The sequence below is a fragment of the Strix aluco genome, chromosome 3 (assembly GCF_031877795.1).
Source record: "Strix aluco isolate bStrAlu1 chromosome 3, bStrAlu1.hap1, whole genome shotgun sequence".
Taxonomy (NCBI): domain Eukaryota; kingdom Metazoa; phylum Chordata; class Aves; order Strigiformes; family Strigidae; genus Strix; species Strix aluco.
The window spans coordinates 861158-880133 of NC_133933.1; the positions used below are offsets into that span (position 1 = coordinate 861158).

Consider the following 18976-nt stretch of genomic DNA (forward strand, 5'->3'; position numbering starts at 1 on the left):
TAAATGTCAGTAAAACTAAAACTCAGTAGGTAATACATTAGTCCTTCTACAAAGGAATTGTGTTTTCAGTCTTCTGTGAACTAATACTGTGTGGATCGAGATCTGGGTCATTCTGACTCTGCAGAACTCGATGGGGCTTTGAGTCCCGCAGTAGCTGACAATTCAGTCCTCTAATGCAGCTAATAAACTACCTGAAAAAAGACTAAATACAATATGGTAAGAGATCTTTATTAAAAATTTTGTACATCAAAGGATTAACTACTACATTTTAAACAAGAAATAAGATTTTACATATTACAAAAGATGTTATTAGTTCTTGAATTAGAAATAAATTTTATGAACACTGTACACGATACATCTGAGTTGTAAGAGCAGGAATAGGACTGAGTGCCTGAAAATGATATAACTTAATAAGCAAATGCACTCAATTCTTAGTATACAACATAGTATTTCTGGGAAAAAAGCATGTTAGCTTCTGTCTGAAAATGCCGTATCCCTCTAACCAGTAACTACCAACAGTGTTCTCAGGAGAAAGCACGGACACATGTGCCCTGCGTGGTGATTTTTTTTTATTTGAAGTTTCTTTTGTTGTTGGAGAAATTTTCTTCCTATGGTCTATTTTTCTTGGAGAGAGCAGAATGTTATTTCGCGGTGCGGTTAACGCAATCTGCATGTACAAACCCAATGCAAAACATTTCTCGCAATGTAACTTTACCTTCAACCCAGATTAGAAAAACCAACTGATAACTCATAAATGTCTACAGAAATAGATTTTTATTGACTGTTATCTTTTGTTACAAAGTAGTTAAAAAGAAGAAATATATTTTAGCTTATCAGATAACCATTACTTTGTATCGTTCATACTATATCATTTTATTCTCTTTGAGATTGTCAGTGTAGCTGCATTAGAATTTAAAATAAAAACAACACAGAAGATCACCTTTTGATTGCATGATCTATTTGGCTAGGAAGGGTGTGTGAAGTTTTACAGGATAGTATGAACATACAGTTCTCATAGAAAAGTGTAGTATGTATCTAGTCCAAGAAAGGTAATAAAAAAAATTTAAATCTTTATACAGAAAGTGACAATGCCCATGTTATACTATGGAACACATCTACTAATTTTGAATTACAGGTGTAATGTGTGGATTAAAGATATCGATTTACTAAACAAATTTTTAAAAAAGAGAGCAAAATCTATAAATAAAATAGTAAGTGCTTTCTTTAAGATAATATTCTTTGGCTGCTTTAAGTGCCAGTGAAGGGTTATTGAAAACCACTAAAATGCGTAAGGTCCCACTATTATTGTTAATCTTAACACCGAGCTTGTACGATAATTCAAACTGTTGACTGTTAGCATCTCCAGATCCACAATGTGTTCTCTTGGTCCTGATAGTGATTTCACCAGTACAAGCATTGCACTTACAGCGCTTGTTTGCTGAAAGAATAACAACAAAAAAAAGGTTTAATTCAGTTAAATCTAAAACGATTCCCTAGTTGCGTAAAGAGAGTGCCTGTGCGTTACTACACTGTAAAAACGCTCTGTCTCAGCACAGAGATACACAATGCAAGTATTCTTTTAACATTTTTAAATGGCCATGACTAATCTCACACCTGGCTTTGCTGCAGGGAAAACTTTACCTGACTAGGGCTCAGAGGAATAAACTGCACTGCGAAATCTGTTCCTGGTTATGCTGACTCTCCTCAAGGACGTGAAAAGTGGTAATCTATCCCAGGATGGTCTTTGTTTTTATCCCCATCTATCAGCTTTTAAAATATATAGAGAATAAGTAAAACAAGAGACCTAATGTCTTTAACAGTGATGTAGCTTGTTCAGTGGAGGGAAACTCTAAGACTGTCTCATGGCTCATACTCCAGAAGTTGTGCTCCCCTTGTAAACACGGGGAATTTTTGCAAGTGGTGTGCCTGCTGCCATCCCCATCTCGTACTGCTCCCAGACTGGGGTCATGCTGCTGGGGAACAGGGACAGGCCTTGTCTGTGACAAGCTGCGAGTTGGTTCAACAGCTTTGTAACTTACACATATTAACAAAAGGGTAAACTCCATCTCTCCCTTCACCTACTACAAATATTTTCTCACTGTGTCAAATGAGTAGGGTATACAGGCGAATCCAATCCATCTGTTGTATCTGAGACCCAGCGCAGGGTTTTACTAAAACAATAGGAATAACTTCTAAGTAAGCCTTTGTTTACCACAGTCCCTTGGCAGGAATAAACACATGCTTCCTTCTTTAAGGCTTGCAATTTCTTGTTGGGTGGCAACAGAAGACTGGATTTGTTAGTCGAAAGAAAGTCAGTCCAAGGGCTAGATTGGTGTCTAACCCAAACTAGAGCTGGAGTGACCTCGTTCTTTTTTTAAGCAAATAACTATTCATATTTTGGGGGTACGTATGGGGTTTTGATGGGTCATAAATCCAGGGAAAAGCACTGGATTATCAGTTATAGCAGAACAAGTGAGATATAGACGAGTAGTTCCTTGTTCCCATCTTGGGGAAACACTGTGTAAACAGGCAATGCCGTATCTCGGTACGCTTTTTGGATATACTATCAAAAGCCCCTAATCTTCAGATTTGAAGAAAAAGAAACAAAAATTAAAACCTTGCAATTAATATATTTGATTGAAGCTTTTTGTGCTGATTCTGTTTTACTGACTGCAAAGCCACATATGAAGCAAAAAGGATTTCCCAGGAATTTGTAAATATTACAAGTGTCCAAGAAAATCAGATTTCTTCCAAAAAAACTTAAAAAGCAGATGTTATAGACACTTTCATTCATGTGTATCTACTTGAATGTATTACACCAACAGGAAATACTGCTATCGTAAGTCATTTGAACTTTTGTGGTTTTCTGAAATAGTTGTAGTGCTATGGGAAAATAAAGGTTTAAGTATGTCTCAGCACAAAACCTTTGTAAGCTGGCCTGAACTTATCACTTGAGAAATCAGTGCCTCATCCCAAGCTATTATCGATTTCTTTACTTTTTTGCTAAAACCAGAAATGTAATTAAAGTAATTGTACAAGGAATCTTTCTATAATCCTCTCCTCAATACATATACATGGGGTGTTGGTACAGAGAGTGAAAAGCATAGAGGTGTATCGCTTGTATCTGACATGGGTGTCACAGACTGCTAAATATTCATGATTGCTACTAGTGTTGCATTCATTCGAAAGAAACATTTTGATTCTCAGTTTAGAGTGTCCAGATAGAAAGGTAAAAGGCTTCTTAAAATTTGGAAATCAAGCACATTTAATAAGGAAGTATCAAAAAGCTGATAAACTTTGGGCTGCTGTGATACTCTCACAGGGACATTTGATGGGTTTGTCAAAATGGCAGGGCACTAGAACACCTTGGTAGCACCAAACCCACTCAGGGTCCAACTCCCGCCAATACTCACTCTCAGGTAAAATTCTCCGTTTTCGTTTCCAGACTTGATCCGGAATGTGTTAATAGTATTAGGGTAAATAGTGGTTGCCTGAATCTGGAAGATATCAGAGGGCACTGTTCTGTCTGAACGGATGCTCATGTATTTGTACACAACAGAGTAAGGCAGCTCTCGGCAAATGGCGTTTGATACGGGGCAGACACAGCGGCTGAAAAACAAAAATGGATGAAACCGTGACAGTTACAAACAAATGGTACTTGCTTTCTCTTGTATTTGATCATGTTGCCTGTTGAGGGTGATCCTAAAAAAAAGACTGATTTTTCTCTTACTTCTCCGATGTAAGGACATAGGGCTCTTGACAAGGATTTCTTGGGTAACAACGAAATCCTCCATGGTAGTTCCAGCAAATTTCATCCTCTCTGCATTCATTAGTAGTCTCGCACTCATTTATATCTAGGAGGAAGGAAAAGGGACTGTGTCAAAGCAGACAGAAATGAGTTTGCTACAAAAACAATTACAATGTCTTCAAACCAACTGAAAAAAAGCCACCTGCATGTCTGTTGAAACCCAACAGGTTTCTCTGTTCTTTACCTACTTTTTTCTGGGTCCTGGCTATAAAAGATTTCTCCATGCAGAAACAGAGCAAATTTGTTTATTGAGTGTTAATTAAGTCTGAAGATTTTTTTAGTTGACTAAAGATACACATTAATCATACATAATACATCTGTAGAAATACTGTAGAGTTTCTAATTGGCAAAGAATGATTTTATAGCAGAAGGTATCTTGTAGATGGAGGAAAAAAGGTTTTGAGGAAGAATTGTGATTTCCTACGTTTTGCAGGTTCTCATTTTTAATTGCCTGAGTTTCATGGTCTAACTAAAATGTTAATGGCTGTATCTTAACTAAAATAGCTTTGAAAGCAATAATGAAAACTTGTTTGTTGTGCAAAGCAGAGCTTCCTTTTTTTTGTCTAGGAAAATAACCCTGAGTGGAGGTGGGGACTGTCAGACTTGCACTGCATTAATGCTCTATTATCCTGTCATTGCCAGAACCCCCCTACTGTCTACCTATATGGTCTCCTAAAATTAACATGGTGACAGAAAGGGTTTATTCAACTGTAATCTCTTGGAGGGCACAAACAGGTTTTTAGGTGCTCAAACTACCCTGCAATGTTGCAGTACCAGCTGCTGTCCTAAAGAAGGGAAAGAAATTAATCTGGATTTAAGAAAAAATTAATTACAAATGAGTTGCTTCCTCATCCTTTCTGCCAATAATTAGCAAACGTATTTATTTCTAAAAATAATGACTGTTAAATTGGGTTCTGGATTACAAAAGCAATGGTTCTTGCACATAATATGTTTTTCTGCAACATTCTCTAATAAGATGCAGAGCTGTTTAGCACCAGTGAGGAAAAAACACAATCTTTAAAATTCTGGCATTTGGTGGCGCCTGACTGGAACATTTATTTTTCTAAACACAAATTATCTAAGCTGCTCAAGTCTTGCATTTTTTTCTGCTGTTATCAGAAGAAACATATTGTTCATTTCTACTGTGGCTTGATTTAGAAATCTCTATAAAATGAAACATGATATAAAGCCATGTTTAGCATCTGTAAAAAATGGCCTGATTTTTTGCAGAAATACTTCTCTCTGAAGGTTAGACTCACTACCTAGACATTCAAGACAAGTTTTACCCGAGGGTTGCAAAAACTGAAATTTTGTCCTAGGAATCTGAAGGATTTAAGAGTTTGAGCTGAGTAGGAATTAATATGAGAGATGCAATTAAAAATGCTTTATCAGTGTATCTTTTGCTAACATAATGGTAATCCTGTCATGAAATAGAAATATTTAGATAACACCATTTCTGGCAAGACTAAGAAAGCGTGCTATTAATAATGCAGTATTGAGACTGCTAAGATGAGGGCACTTACCTTGACATGTTCTGCCTCCTACTACCTGGTATCCTTCAGGGCAGACACATGAGAATTTTCCTGGTTCATTGACACATTGATACTGACATATATAACTTGAGGTTCTGCATTCATCAGTGTCTGCAGAGAGCAGAAAAGCTTCCAGTTACTGCTTTTTAATATCTACCTTGTTACAGAACTAAATATAATAGCTAAATGCTGGTTCTAACAGGGAAAAAAAAAAAGAATTCTGTCTAAAAAGAACAGGTTATCAAACAACTGAAATGTTTTGCTTAACACCTCAAAGCTGCAAACAGAAGGGTTAATTCTACTTGTGTTTTGTCAATAATCTTTCAAAATGAGAATTTTAGATTTGAGAAAGCAGAAGCAAAATTAGACTTGAGAACAGGTTTGGGAAAATAATTCTTGAAAGGATTTCTACTTCTAGTATTCCAAAATATGATTGCTTTCGCAAAAACCACAGATGTAAGATTAGTTAGTAAGGCAAAAATACTGCCTTTGTATTTGTGCCCGACACTAATGGAATAGCTCTTTGGAAAAGAGGGGAAGGCCTCTTTTTTGTATTCAAATCACATTCAGTGTATACCACTATCTTCTGCTTTTTTTTTATCCTTGTGTAACCATCAGTCCCTTGCTAGAGAACTGTAGTGTGAAACAGAATTTAACAGTATATGCCATTAACCGGAAATTAAATTAAACCTATCAAAGCTAGGGAATGGCTTGGAAAACAGCATAACTCCCTCCTACTACCTCTGAGGCTTGAGCCCAGTTCTTGATTTTATGTCCTTGGAGGCTGCATACTTGCTGCTCCCTGTTCTGTTCACTTGCAAGTAGGATTAGTTTAAGAAGCTTGGAGAGGGAGCATCTGTAATAGCTCTGCTGGCTTGTTTAGGAGGGCAGTGGTAAACCAAAAAGACCTCTTTGGCTCAAAGACTGGTAGAAAGGATATGGGCTTTAAGGGTGAGATCATCATGTGTCCAAAAGGAGATTAGAGGACCCCTGTGGAGACTCTGGCAGAGGAAATAAAGTGTTGATTGTATAATCATCAGGAGACATGCTGTTTGTATACACAGGCTTGAAAGCACCTCAAAAGCACAATTGTCACTTCCTTAAAATCAAAAATTTGAGGTTTTATTTTCAGAGGAGCCCAATAACACACAAAATTGCACTTGTTTTTGGTTTGCATTCCTTTCTGATTCATTTAATGGTCATCAGCATTAGACCACACACAATTCAAGTGAGTTTGTGAAATAAGTATTCAGCAGCCTTATTCTTCCCAGCTGTGATCTGAACTGTAGCAATGTCTGTCCTGTTTTGCACTTCCTATTAAAGAGAGATACCCATATCTACATGTACCTGAATGCAGCTGCAGCTACTAAGGTTTGTATTAGCAAGCACATTTGCAACATAAAACATAAATGTCTTGAGGGTTTTGGCTACAAACTGCACCCACAGCATGGCTCCACTTGAATTATATCCATTAGCTCACAGAAAGACTTCTGGAAAAATAATTTAAAAAAAACAAACCCCAAACCCAAAAACGCTCTTCCAAGACAAAAAAAATTGCTTACCTTCACAGTTGATTCTGTCACTGCTTAACTCAAATCCTGGGTTACACTGACAGATGAAAGAACCCAGTATATTGTAACACTGTTGTGCACATGGATTATTGGCATCACATTCGTTTATGTCTGAAAGGAAAAATTACAGATCTTTATCTTGTGTAGCTGGTAATTAGGCTGATTAAGTGGATTAGTCCTTAGTCTGGGTCTATTGCTTAGCAGAAGCTCAGTTGACTATATGGATATAGATCTGCAGTCACTGGAACGATGTCAGATGTATGCTTTACATTCCATGTAGAAAAAGAGTATTTTTCCAGGAATGAGAGTTATTCTAATGTGTGATGAATTCTTCCAAAAATGTTTAGTGTGGCTATTAAAGTCCGCATTCCAGCGTCTTTATTCAGGTATGAAATGCCAAGTCTCTATAAATAATTGATATAAAGAACACATACTGATAAGACCTCTCAGCATGCAGTGGTTAAGATTTGAGCTATTTATTACTTTTAAAATGTCTTCTTTTAAATTCCATTACAATTATAACATGAGCCTTTGAGGCCAGTAGAGTTTTGCAATGCTTTAAGGCCTAGACAATATTGGGGGAAGGTATGTTTCTGTGCTACATTTTTTCCATAATGTGCCCATCCTAAGAACATAGACGAGAACACTGTGGTATGAGAAGAGAAGCAGTTTTTAATGGGAAGTTGATATAACTGTAATCACCTCTGGAATCTAGAACACTTGTTTTTCATAGGCTGTTAACTAACTGCTGCTCTCTGTCATTCACTCTGTAGGTTTCAGTGTATTTTCCCTTGTATTCCTCCCCTGCACATTTTCCATTCATATTTGTGTTTATCAGATATAACTATTAGTAGAAAGCTGCATTTGAAAAAAAATCTTGAGTTCATGGCTTTTGCAAATGCTTATGAATGTTAGAAACGCTCAGTCGATTACAGATATAACTAAAAACTGAAAAAGATAGCTAAGACTAGGCATTCACAGAAACTAAACCAGAGAGGAGGATCTTAATTCTCTGTATGATGAACCTCCTAGTCCTGAAAATGAATGGTAATGGGGGGAAAAATGATCACCAAGGTTTTTTTTCTTCCTCCTTTTAGTTAATTTCTGGCAACAGTGCAATGAATGTACATCATGACAATGCTACCTGAAGGAATAAATAAGCTAGGCAAAGCCACAATTCTGTTTGTTTTCCTTCCAAGAAATACTGACCCACTTTCAATATATGCAAAAGTTGTAACACAAATGTAATTGGTACAGCTGTCAAGTGTCACTTCTGCCAGATGACTGTTGCAGATCTGAAAGTCTGTCTTGATGCAGCAACCGTTAATTTACAAATTTCCTTTACTTCACCTTTCCTGGTGGGAGTATCCCTTATTAGGCTGGGAGGCCAGCAAGTCAGAGAAGGGTTGGTGAAGCACCTAGGAAACTTGGAGCTGTCTTAGATTTGTAACTGAAATAACACACCTTGCATTTGAACCATGGAAAGGGTTAGTTAAGTAACAACTTGTCACATGGTTATGTTGTGTCCATGTGTAATTTTTTTACCCTATCATTTGGTGAAAACCAAGAAATTCCTCTCTTCAGTGCTATGCAGTGTGCCGGGGTATTTGATAAGATATGGCAACACTTGGAAGTAATGGTAGAAGCTGGAAAAGCCAGACTGATTTTTATATATATATAAAACTATGTATTTAATATAAATTTCATATATATATAAAAACAATATGGCCATAAAGAACTTCTGACCATCTCCATTGCCAATCTCTTGATATTTTTTTTATGGCCATTTTCTCTGCGCTTCAGCAGGCATAGTTACCTTTTTGTTATTACTCTAATTCTTCTAGAACAGAACTTAAAATTTCAAACTTAGCAGCAGTCTTCAAGTTTTACCACAGGGCTTCCCTTAGTGTTTACTTCTAAAGGGAGGATCACTTCTAAAGGATCACTCTTCCGTAGTGACCCTCATTTTCATTTTAAACAGTATTTTCCAGATGTGACATTTATGCTTTCTTTCCTCACTGTTTATCATGTGCTGAGGATAATTACACTTAACTGCGGAGTTAGTACTGCTTCCCCGGCTTCCAGTTCCAGCCTTTGAGTTGCATGAACTGGGAACAGTATCATGAAAGCCAATGATAATGCAAAGCGATCCACCAGAACTGAGATAATAATTAAATCTAAGATTAAATAATGAATATACGCCTCCAGCATTCCAGTTGCCAAACTAGATACTGCTCTGAAACCTGCTATGCCAGCAAAGTAACAGGTTTTCAATAAGGCTCCAATTTTCTCTCTAACCCGCCTGTACTTCTTGGATCACTTGCAGGAGAGCCTCTCAGTACAGCAACGGGTATGGCTTACTGGTTGGTATTTATTTCCTTTAGGTTGGCATGAAGATACTTAATATTTCTGCTGTGGCAAGTCGTGTGTCAGTATTTGTCTTTAGATTGGGTGAGGTCATGTGTAAGTATGTGCAGAGAACTTCTTACCTACGCAGGTGTGGTTGTTGGATGCTAACTGGAAACCCGCATTGCACTGGCAGAAATAGGAACCAGGAGTGTTCACGCATCGATGGTGGCAATATGGAGGCAGGGTGCATTCATCAATGTCTGAGTTAATAAAAAAGAGAAATTAGTCAAAATGGAATCATGGTACTTCACTGGTGCTGTCTTGTGTGCAGAGAAACTGTAAAGTTAATTGCACTTAATTAAAAATGGAAAAAAAAAGCTAATGGGAGCTAGGTACTGCTTGTATGGATGTTAACTGGAATACACTTCAACTGTTGTAGAAATCTGTTTTATGCTGATTGTCTTCTAGACACTGAGATCAATGCACATTCCAACTTCATATTTTATTCAGTTCCACAGTACTGCTTAGTCTTGTTTATTTTGTATAGGTAAAACCCAGAATGTTCTGCTTTTCAACCAAGATTTCTCATGATCAGTCAGAATGCCGACCAACACAGTGAACGTGGCTCGTAGCTCTTGTTTTTCCAAAAATTTGCACGCAGCACTCTTGGCATGTACTAAATCTTTTTAGCTCCATTAGGAAGAGTCCAAACTTTCTGTGCAAGTACAGGGGAACAGCGAGGACAGAAGATTAATGGGCTTGAGAAGGAAACAGGTGGTTGTGCTTCGGCAGGGATCCCCAGAAACTGGCTTGCTCCCCCAAGGGGCTGTCACTGCTCCCGTTCCCCTCCCTGCCTCTCCTGCATAGCTTTCCATACAGCAGCACTAGTGCCTTCTGGCTGCGCTCTCTGGTGCCACGGAAGGTGATCAGACTGGCTGAAGCTGGTGCTATCTCAGGCAGTATTAACTTCCCACAGACTCTCCTTGCAGATTAGGTCTGGTTTTGAGGTGGAGCAGGCTGCCTGTCCAAGTTTCAGCATTCCTGATGTGCATTGGAGCAGGGTTTTCACCTGCAAACCACATGAAATGTGTAACAGCCCCTTTTACCTCTCTGCGTTTTAAAATGTTTCCTTGCATTCTGGAGGAGAGATTGCTTCTGGTTTTGTCTGAAAAAAATTTTTTTTTTTGTTATGCTGCAATGCTGATCGTGCATGTATGTGCAGCAGCAGTCTTTAGTTGTGGCCTGCTTGAGCTTGGTGAAGAAATCCATGCCATGTTCTGTGCATGTACACAATGTGAGATTTCAAAGGCTCAACGCTCAGACAAATAAGACCAGTTTTCACTGGAACAAAGAAAGGCACTTCCCATATCCATGCCAGATCTTGAGTTTCCTACCTCCAGCTGTTTCCACCGTAGATGTGTTTAAAAAGAGGCCAAGACTTTTTTTTTATAATGAGGAAAGTGTTTGTTTTAATATCAAGCGAAAAAATAATCTTTAGAAGTTAACCCTTGCTTTGTCAAATTTGCAGTCACTGTTTGGGACTAAACTTAGCAGTTTGTATTTTGGATGGTTCTGAATGAAAAGCCTTCTGCTGGAAAATTCCTGGCTATCTGTACAGTAGTGATTGTCGCTGTAACTCTTTTGTTGCAGAGAGAAATTTGGAAGTAGAAATGGAATAAATTAGGAGGCACAGATCTCGTCTATCCTTGACTTTTACTGAACTAAGCTCTTACAAATTGCTGTTTAAAGATCTGATTATACAATATAGACATATGAGCAGTGCTTCACTGCTAGGCACTGCACTTAAGCACAAAAATGCTTCCAGGGTCTGACTCTAATTCAGCGGGAGTTTTTCTTGTGGGATTAGGCACATCAGGTCTATGCAGATCTAAGGGCTAAGCATTATCTAATCAATTCGGCCAAATCTTCTGTTGGAAGTAATGCTGCTGTCCCATGTTTCAGAAAACACTAATTTTGCAAAATGTGAACAAGCAAATTAAAAAAAAATTCTCAGAGACAGAAATGATTTGTGAATTTAAAATCTATCAATCGTTAGAAATGACTCCTTTTCTCCCTTTACCTTGAAGCCAAAATAGTCTGGAAAAATTTCTTTCAAATTTGAGAAACATTTCCTCCCATATGGAGAACCTCTATCAAGATCTGGCCCCAAGAACATTTTCTGGCTAAGCTGTTATAAAATCCCCAGAGACAGGCTTTATTCTGAAATGCTGACAGTACTAAGTGTAGGGATGTACTTATAATTTAGGTCAGTGTGTAATATGTAACACAGGTGTTATTCTTGGTTTTGACCTAAATAGGAGAAGGGAAATTTCACTTTCCAGACATCTTCATGTGTAGATTTAGATGCATAAATATATTCACATGTAGATATAAGGGTGTATCATTCTGCTTTTCTTTGGAGTGCTGCAATATGCATTCCATGAGACTTTCAGGTAGTACCGTAGGTCTTGACATTAGAAGTGCTATTGCAGAGCAGTAATATATTTTATCTGCTCTAAAAAGTCTAGATAAAGACCAGCTATTTGGAAAAAAAAAAAACAACCCCAAACAAAAAACAGTGACCTGTCAAAACTATTTCTCTACCTACATCCCAAACTACTCATCCTACTCTTGCACAGAAAACTGGGAAAAATCAGATACATCTGTGTTTATATCAATTTGTCAGTTCAGGGCTTGATCCATATCTTTTAGGAAAGAGATAACAATTTTTGGGTTGATTTCTACAGGCCTTGGCTCAGAACTCTAAAGAGAGAGCCATGCCCAGAAATTTAAGTTAGTCTAGACGTGTACTGAAATTTCCCCAGTTTCCTTCCTGCAGCTCTTGTTAGGCAGTGACTACCTACAGCCTTTGCAAGGCTTTTTGGAAGAGATTAAAAATAAATTCTTAAACACTTTCAAACGCACGATCTCTAACACAAAGAGGAGAACCTGAAGTGCTGCTGTTCCCGTTCTGCTAAGGACAAAAAACCCCCAACAAATGCTTTTCTCCTATGCTGCATAAAACCAGTCTTGTGTCTTACTCAAGACCACCTCTTATATCACCTCATGATGTATATATTTGATTCTCTTATTTCATAGTCGTTTTTATTATCTCTGACAAACCTAAGGCTTAAGGCTGGAGTGCCTATAAAAGCAATTCATCCATTGAAATCACGATTAAAGAGGTGTTAAGTACGGCTGAAAGAAGACTGCAGGAACAGAGTAATGGCACTTCTCCATAATGTCCCCAAAAGAGGATGGAATAGGAAAGATGCAGTGTTTACGCTGCACTTGGATTGAATTTAATGCTATACTTGTATAGGTCCCATGGGTGCTGATAGTTTATTTTGGCACAAAGAATAAAGCGTAGTGGTTTACAAGTTGCAAATATCATATACCTGCATTCAGAGTTTCCATCTCTTTCATTTATACTCATAAAGCACAGTGCAAGGGGGCTCTGCAGAGCGGGGATTAGGTCTGTGTGAAGGTAGTGCTTTGTCCTACAGATCTGGAGTCAAGTCTCACTGAGGTCAGTGGAAAGACACGCTTTAGGTTTGCTGCTATAGCAGACTTATGACTATATCTGGGACATTAGGCAATACCCCAATACAAACAATAAACACAACGGTAACTGTTAGGAAAATTAATCTTGTGAAGTTCGACTCCAAGCGTTGATTATACTTAAAATAGTTTCTAGTTCCATGTTTTAGTGATGAATTATTGTGATAAAAATGATTACTCCATTGCATTTCAAAGTTACATAGCAATTTTACAGTTCACATACCTATACACTTTGTATTCAATATAAAGTTGGTAACTGTAGATAATGAAACAAAGTAACTTAGTCTAGAGCAACACTTACCAACGCATTGGTCCCCTCGTTTCTGATAGCCTGGAGGACACTGGCAGCTGAAGGACCCTCTTAAATTGACACATACTTGGTCAGCTCTACAGTTATGGGTTCCAGTTGCACATTCATCTATATCTTTATAAAAAAAGCAAATGCAATATTAGTCATAAAGTTTACTTAAAGTATTTAGCCTGTTGAAATGCTTTACACATCTTCAAACTACCTGTAAGTGAAGGCAGCAAAATTCAAGAATACTCCAAAGATGTCATGTCAATGCTTACTCCATTTGCAGGACATAAAATGCTATCAGATTTCTAATAGCTTGGAATTCTAATATACTGCATTTGGAAATATTTTAAGATATGGTTATTTTAAACAATCAGATACATCTTATTTGTCAAATACCACTAATATTTTGTACTTATCGCTGTAGAACTTTCTGTAAACTTCTTGCAACTTTATCATATTTTAATCATTTGTCTATTTTGTTTTGTTTTTTTCCCATGCTGGTTGTTTGCTGCATGCTGAATTACTCTGGAAAATCTCAGCAAACGTAGTTCAGCCCTTTCTCAAGAATGAGATGAGTTAGAAATATGTTGTTCTGCTGATACTAAAAAGACACCGGTGATCTCTTTTGCATGGTTCCTGTGCTCCATACTTTGGACAGGGAACTTGGTATGTGGTGGCCTTCTCATCAGGAAGAGATCTGCCTCTTGTCATTCCCATGAAAGTTTCCTCTAATTCAATCAATCTGTTAAAGCCTTTGGAAACAGTTTACGTACGTTTGGATTTGAACAGTACAGCTAAAAATGCAAATGTTGGACTGATACTTTTCAGTGTAATTCAGGCAGCTTTTAGTTCACACTAAATGCAGGTTTATACAAGTATAAAACCAACATTTTGATTTTGCCTATTCATTATAACTGCTGGAGGTACTTAATTATAATTAAACTGCATGTGCTGACAAATAGGTTGCTTAAAATGGAATTGCAATTTGCTTTCTCATCTGAACATCCAAAATGTTGGAGAGCTTTTTATTGTAACCTGACACAGTACAGTGAAAAGACTTTTTAATTTTGGCATTGTACACAATTTGGAGACTCTAGGCTGAATAAACAAATTCCTTAAAACTTATGATCTCTAGTTTACAAATCTCAGCTGACCTCTCTATTTGTATAGGCACTGGGGATGTTAGAACATCACCAGTGGCAGATTCTGGGTGGTGCTTTGGAAAAAATGATGGATTCTTTCTCATAGCAAATGAAAACAATTTTGACCACAAGATTCAATAAAAAATAAACCATCAACAGTTTGAATTAATTCTCAATGTTTGCCCTTTCCCCAAATGCTCAAATATTTTATGTATATATTCTCTTTATCTGACAGGAAAAATAAAGTCCTTTTATGTTAGCCCGCTCTTTGCATTTCTGCCTAATTATCAGTCCTAAAGCTGCTGTGTTGACGCAGGACTTGCCGACTCCATTGTTCTGTACTGACAGCTGAAAAGCACATTCTCAGGTGTAAAGACTTTCAGAGACTATAGCTGGCTGCCTCATACCCACCTGACACATCATTAACTGCTGGAACCAAAGCACGGTGGAGTTCAATGCAAGTCTTTGCAGGGACTTCACTGGGCTTTCTATATACTCCTAGTTTCTACAAAACTTGAAAATAAAATGGCTATAATACTTGTATAGTTCAAATCCTTTTTGATGCAGAGTGTTCTGGAACAAAAAGTTTATCTGATCTTTAGAAACTTCATGTATGAGTCAACTTAAGGTGAGCTATGTTTTAAGATGGATTTGTCAAAATGCACTAAGTCCTTATGTTGCCATTTGCATCCATGGCTTGATTTCCATTTAGCTTAATTTCTGTGGCATCATAAGCTAAAATGAGGCAAACTAGATTGACTTGTGCACTCAGGGTCTTTAATTTTTCCCAAGGGTAAGTTCAGTTTGAAAGAAAAGCTGTTATTCAAAAGTAGTGTTTGACTGCTAGCTGCCTCCTCATTTGGAAACTTTTGGAGGATTTGATGTTATGGCCAAAAAGATATTTGTGGTTATAAGAATAACCTTTTCCTAAGACTTGTTTCAAGGAATCCTTCAGAGCTCTCCTAAGCTTCTTACTCAAGTTAGGATCCTGCACTGGGTTGCGTATTAGCTGTGACTGTATGTCATGTTTGTCTTCTACATGTCATGAAAACACGTATCAGTATGTAGCCTATTGTTGGTGGGCTTCAGCAGAGCTTTATCAGTGTTGTTACTCTGCATTGTCACACTTTTTGCTATCTTGACTGTCTTTGGATGGCTTTTGTTGAGATGTGAGTCCCTAGGCAAGCCAGGGAAACAGATACATGGAGTGAAGGATTGATGGGAGTTCTTTGAAAATTCCAATCCTATTGTTTTTTTGTTGGACTTCACTGAACTGCCTAAGGCAGGAAGTGGACAGGAGAGCAGCCTCTGTCCCTCACTGGAGAAGGGCAGTAGGCTGCCACGCTTGGAGCAGTTCTGCTCACATCTGTGCAAAGAAATCAGTAATGTTAGAGAAAAGCTGATGGCCTAAAGATCACGGAAGATATTGTGGGAGGAGAACAACAGGCATCTAGAAAGGTTTCCATGCTGGAACATTCAGTTCTGAAATCTCCAGTATTGCAATAATTACAGGTATGTCTACTGTTGTGACCGATACAAGGGTGAGGAAGTGAGTGGAAGATCTCAGTGCTGAAAGCAGTGCCAAATGTGAATCGTATTAGCGCGATACGAGAAGCAGCCCAGCCCTTGTGGAGTACAGAAAGAAGCATCGGTGGATTTTGCTATGTGATGTTGCTGCACACATCTCTGCATCTGTGCCTTTGAGGCCCAAAGAGAAGTCTTCAGTTTCTTGGCACTCGATGTGCCTTGAATCATCCTCCATTAGAGAAAGAGTCTTTTTTTTCTAACTGTCCTGAGAGTTATTGGAGCAATAGAGAAGTCATTGGAAGGAAGCAACATCAATGTTGGAGGTCTCCTTGGGGTGAGACAGATCAGCTCTGTTTTTCCCTGAGGTGGCAGAGGTAGAGTTACCTACCAACACACACAAACAATTCTCTCCCCATGTGAAATAGCATACTCTTACCCTGGTGGTGCCAGTATTGATCTGGGATTCCCACTTACGTGTTCATGATTCTTGAATGGGTAGACTGTCTATCTGCAAGTGTTTAGGGTCTGACTTTGAGAGCTTCCAGATTGTTTTCGCAGTTATGTCCCCTCTGTATGGAAATCAGTAACTCCCAGGTCTTCATTCCATTATTCCAATAACTACTTCTTTCAGTTTAAATCAGACTTTTTCAATCCATTAGATTCGTAGCTTGTTTATCGTAACTCACGCAGTGCCCTCTGATTCTGTGATTGTGATTTGGAAGCTGCATAAATTCCTGCTTTTAGTCCATATCGAATGCAATAATATGGGGATTAGATGGTGGTTATCCAAAGCACGTGTTTTCCTTAAATTCTACCATCTCGTTCCATTTGCTCTTTCTTGACAAAATAGCTAGACTTACGTGTGAACAGTAAATGGTGGGTATTGGGAATCCATACTTTTGGCTTCTGCCAGCTACAGACACCCGTGACCAGACTGATTTGGTATCTGTGAAGACACAGCAATCTGGGGCAAACGTGATAGAAACTCCTACAGCAACATCACAGAGCTCACCAGCTTTAATCCAAAGAGCAAGATAAATTTGTCTGACCTTTTCTCTCTAGCATGAATGTTTAATAATGTGTTACGTGCATGTGTATTTATAATAATTAAAAAAATTAAAACAAGACACTCCATTGCACACACTTGTATCTCTGGGGAGAGGGTGAGAGAACAAACATGTGACAGATGTTTGTCATGTTGCTTAATGCACTACTGGAAAGCACTCAAGATACCACAGTGATGAGTGCAGTATAAGAAACAGATCTAGAAAGAAAATAATGGGCTTTTACAAGCTCATTCTTGAGCATCTTTCCTCTGCATCCTCTTTTCCAAATCTAGTGTCATCATGATGAAGTTTGTTTCCATAAGTGTTTCAGCAACTGATGCCATAGCTGAAGCGTCTACCTTAAGCCAGTATCTTGTAAGCTATACCTGGAAACACCCTCAACTCATTCCTCATCAAGTTTGTTTACATCTTATTTCTAGATGTTCCACATACACTTGTTCACCAGGTAGGCAATGTACTTTATATTGGTAACCAATAATGAAAATGATCTTCTCTTTTAACATTACCTTTTTTTCTTTGCATTTTCTAATCTCAGCTAACATTTTAAAAGGTGGTGCTGTTCACTACAGATAAACAAGAGCTGTAAGTTTGTATTAAATTGTTAAACAACCTGAATAGTATTTTATTATGGATGGATGCGACTTGTGAAATATAGATTAATTCTTAAACTCACTGTATCTCTGAGTCTGATCTAAGATGTTGCACAGATTTTTATTCCCAGACAGTTATTCTCTGGACAGTTACATCCTGTGTAGTTGGAAAATTTCCTTTCAAATAACCTGTGTGTGTCTAACAATCCTTTTGCAGATTGAATTTAGTTGAAAATGGAACTGGATTACCTTCTGTCTTGATCATTTTATGGAGTCTTTCAATAGGCTACTCAAAAGCAAACTTATTACAGGATTTATTTGTACTTTGAATAGTTATAAAAATGTAACAAAATTTGTAAAATGAATTTGGACTGAGTACTGTAATTTCTATATGTTGCTTATAGGTGTTAACATCCAGAATACTACACTGAGAGAGCTTCAATCACAAGTACTCGGGGGATTGAAAAACACAGAATGCAGGCTCTCTTAAGTGTCTGAATTCAGATCCATTAAGCATCCTGACACGGTCTTCAATTATATGAATCTCACATTCTGTTTTTCCCGCAGGCTTGTGCTCGGCCAAACTTTACCATTCCCAAAATGGGATAGGTAGTATGGTCCTCTATCAAGCTGTAATGATTACTGCTATAGAAAACCTTAAATTGGTGGGAAGAGTCAGAGTCAATAGAGAAGTGGAGGGAGGAGCATTACAATTGAGGACACGGGTCTCTCAATTAAATTACACATAAACTGTGCTGCTCCTTTAGAAATGTTTATGGAAGTCCTCAACTGTACGATGGTGAATATGGGCCATTAGACCCCAGTGACTCAATCTAATATAAATCCTGCCTTTTGCAGCAATTTCCAGGGCTATTTGAGAAAGTCCATTGTAGAAGACTTTCATATTGATAACTATCTGCAGGTTAAGATAATGCTCTGATTTGCATAGGCTACTGTTCCAAGCTTGCAGGGTGCTACAGAAATAACGTGAGAACCATGGAGGGCAGCAGAGCTTGCTCCTGTATTCCTTGAAAATATAAATCAACTTGCATTTCATAGTTTTAATTCCACAAGCCTCACTAATAGCTATACCCAGTGATTCCCTCATTTTCCAAAAATGTACCCGCACTCCCTCTTGAAGTGATTTACACAATTATGTCCTTCCATTGCTGACTTTGGCAGCCTGCTCTATATTTCAACCACCAGTTGTGTACAAAAATTTTGCCTGACCTGCTTTTTAGCTATAGCTTTCTCTAAATCTAGTGTATGGTTCCCTGTTTTTAGAGCTAGTTAGTTTTTCTATTTCTCTACTGCAATCCATTCTGTCAGGCTCTTATCTACATCCATAAAATTCTTTCCTAGTCTCTCTTTCTGAGCTACAAACCTGGCTCTGTGCCCTTCATGCTGTGACTCATTTTTCCCAAACCCCCTGACTCATGCTGCTTGCTCACTTATGCAACAGCTTAATCTCTGTAATTTTCTTTGTATCATTAGGAGAAGTACATAAATTCACAAGATGCATTTCACTAGT

At 37.9% G+C, this 18976-nt stretch overlaps 1 protein-coding gene across 3 annotated transcripts in view; it reads right to left on the minus strand.

The window, feature by feature from the left end:
* Positions 1-212: 212 nt before the first annotated feature.
* Positions 213-18976, minus strand: part of EFEMP1 (EGF containing fibulin extracellular matrix protein 1) — a 49427-nt gene continuing 30663 nt past the window's right edge. For all 3 annotated transcript variants that reach the window (XM_074817116.1, XM_074817114.1, XM_074817115.1), the window contains 7 exons: positions 13123-13245; positions 9401-9520; positions 6903-7022; positions 5332-5451; positions 3731-3854; positions 3414-3609; positions 213-1438 (listed from right to left, as the gene is read on the minus strand). In XM_074817116.1, coding sequence (XP_074673217.1) covers positions 1280-1438; positions 3414-3609; positions 3731-3854; positions 5332-5451; positions 6903-7022; positions 9401-9520; positions 13123-13245 — 962 coding nt within the window. In that variant the 3' untranslated portion in view covers positions 213-1279. The remainder of the gene's footprint in view (positions 1439-3413; positions 3610-3730; positions 3855-5331; positions 5452-6902; positions 7023-9400; positions 9521-13122; positions 13246-18976) is intronic.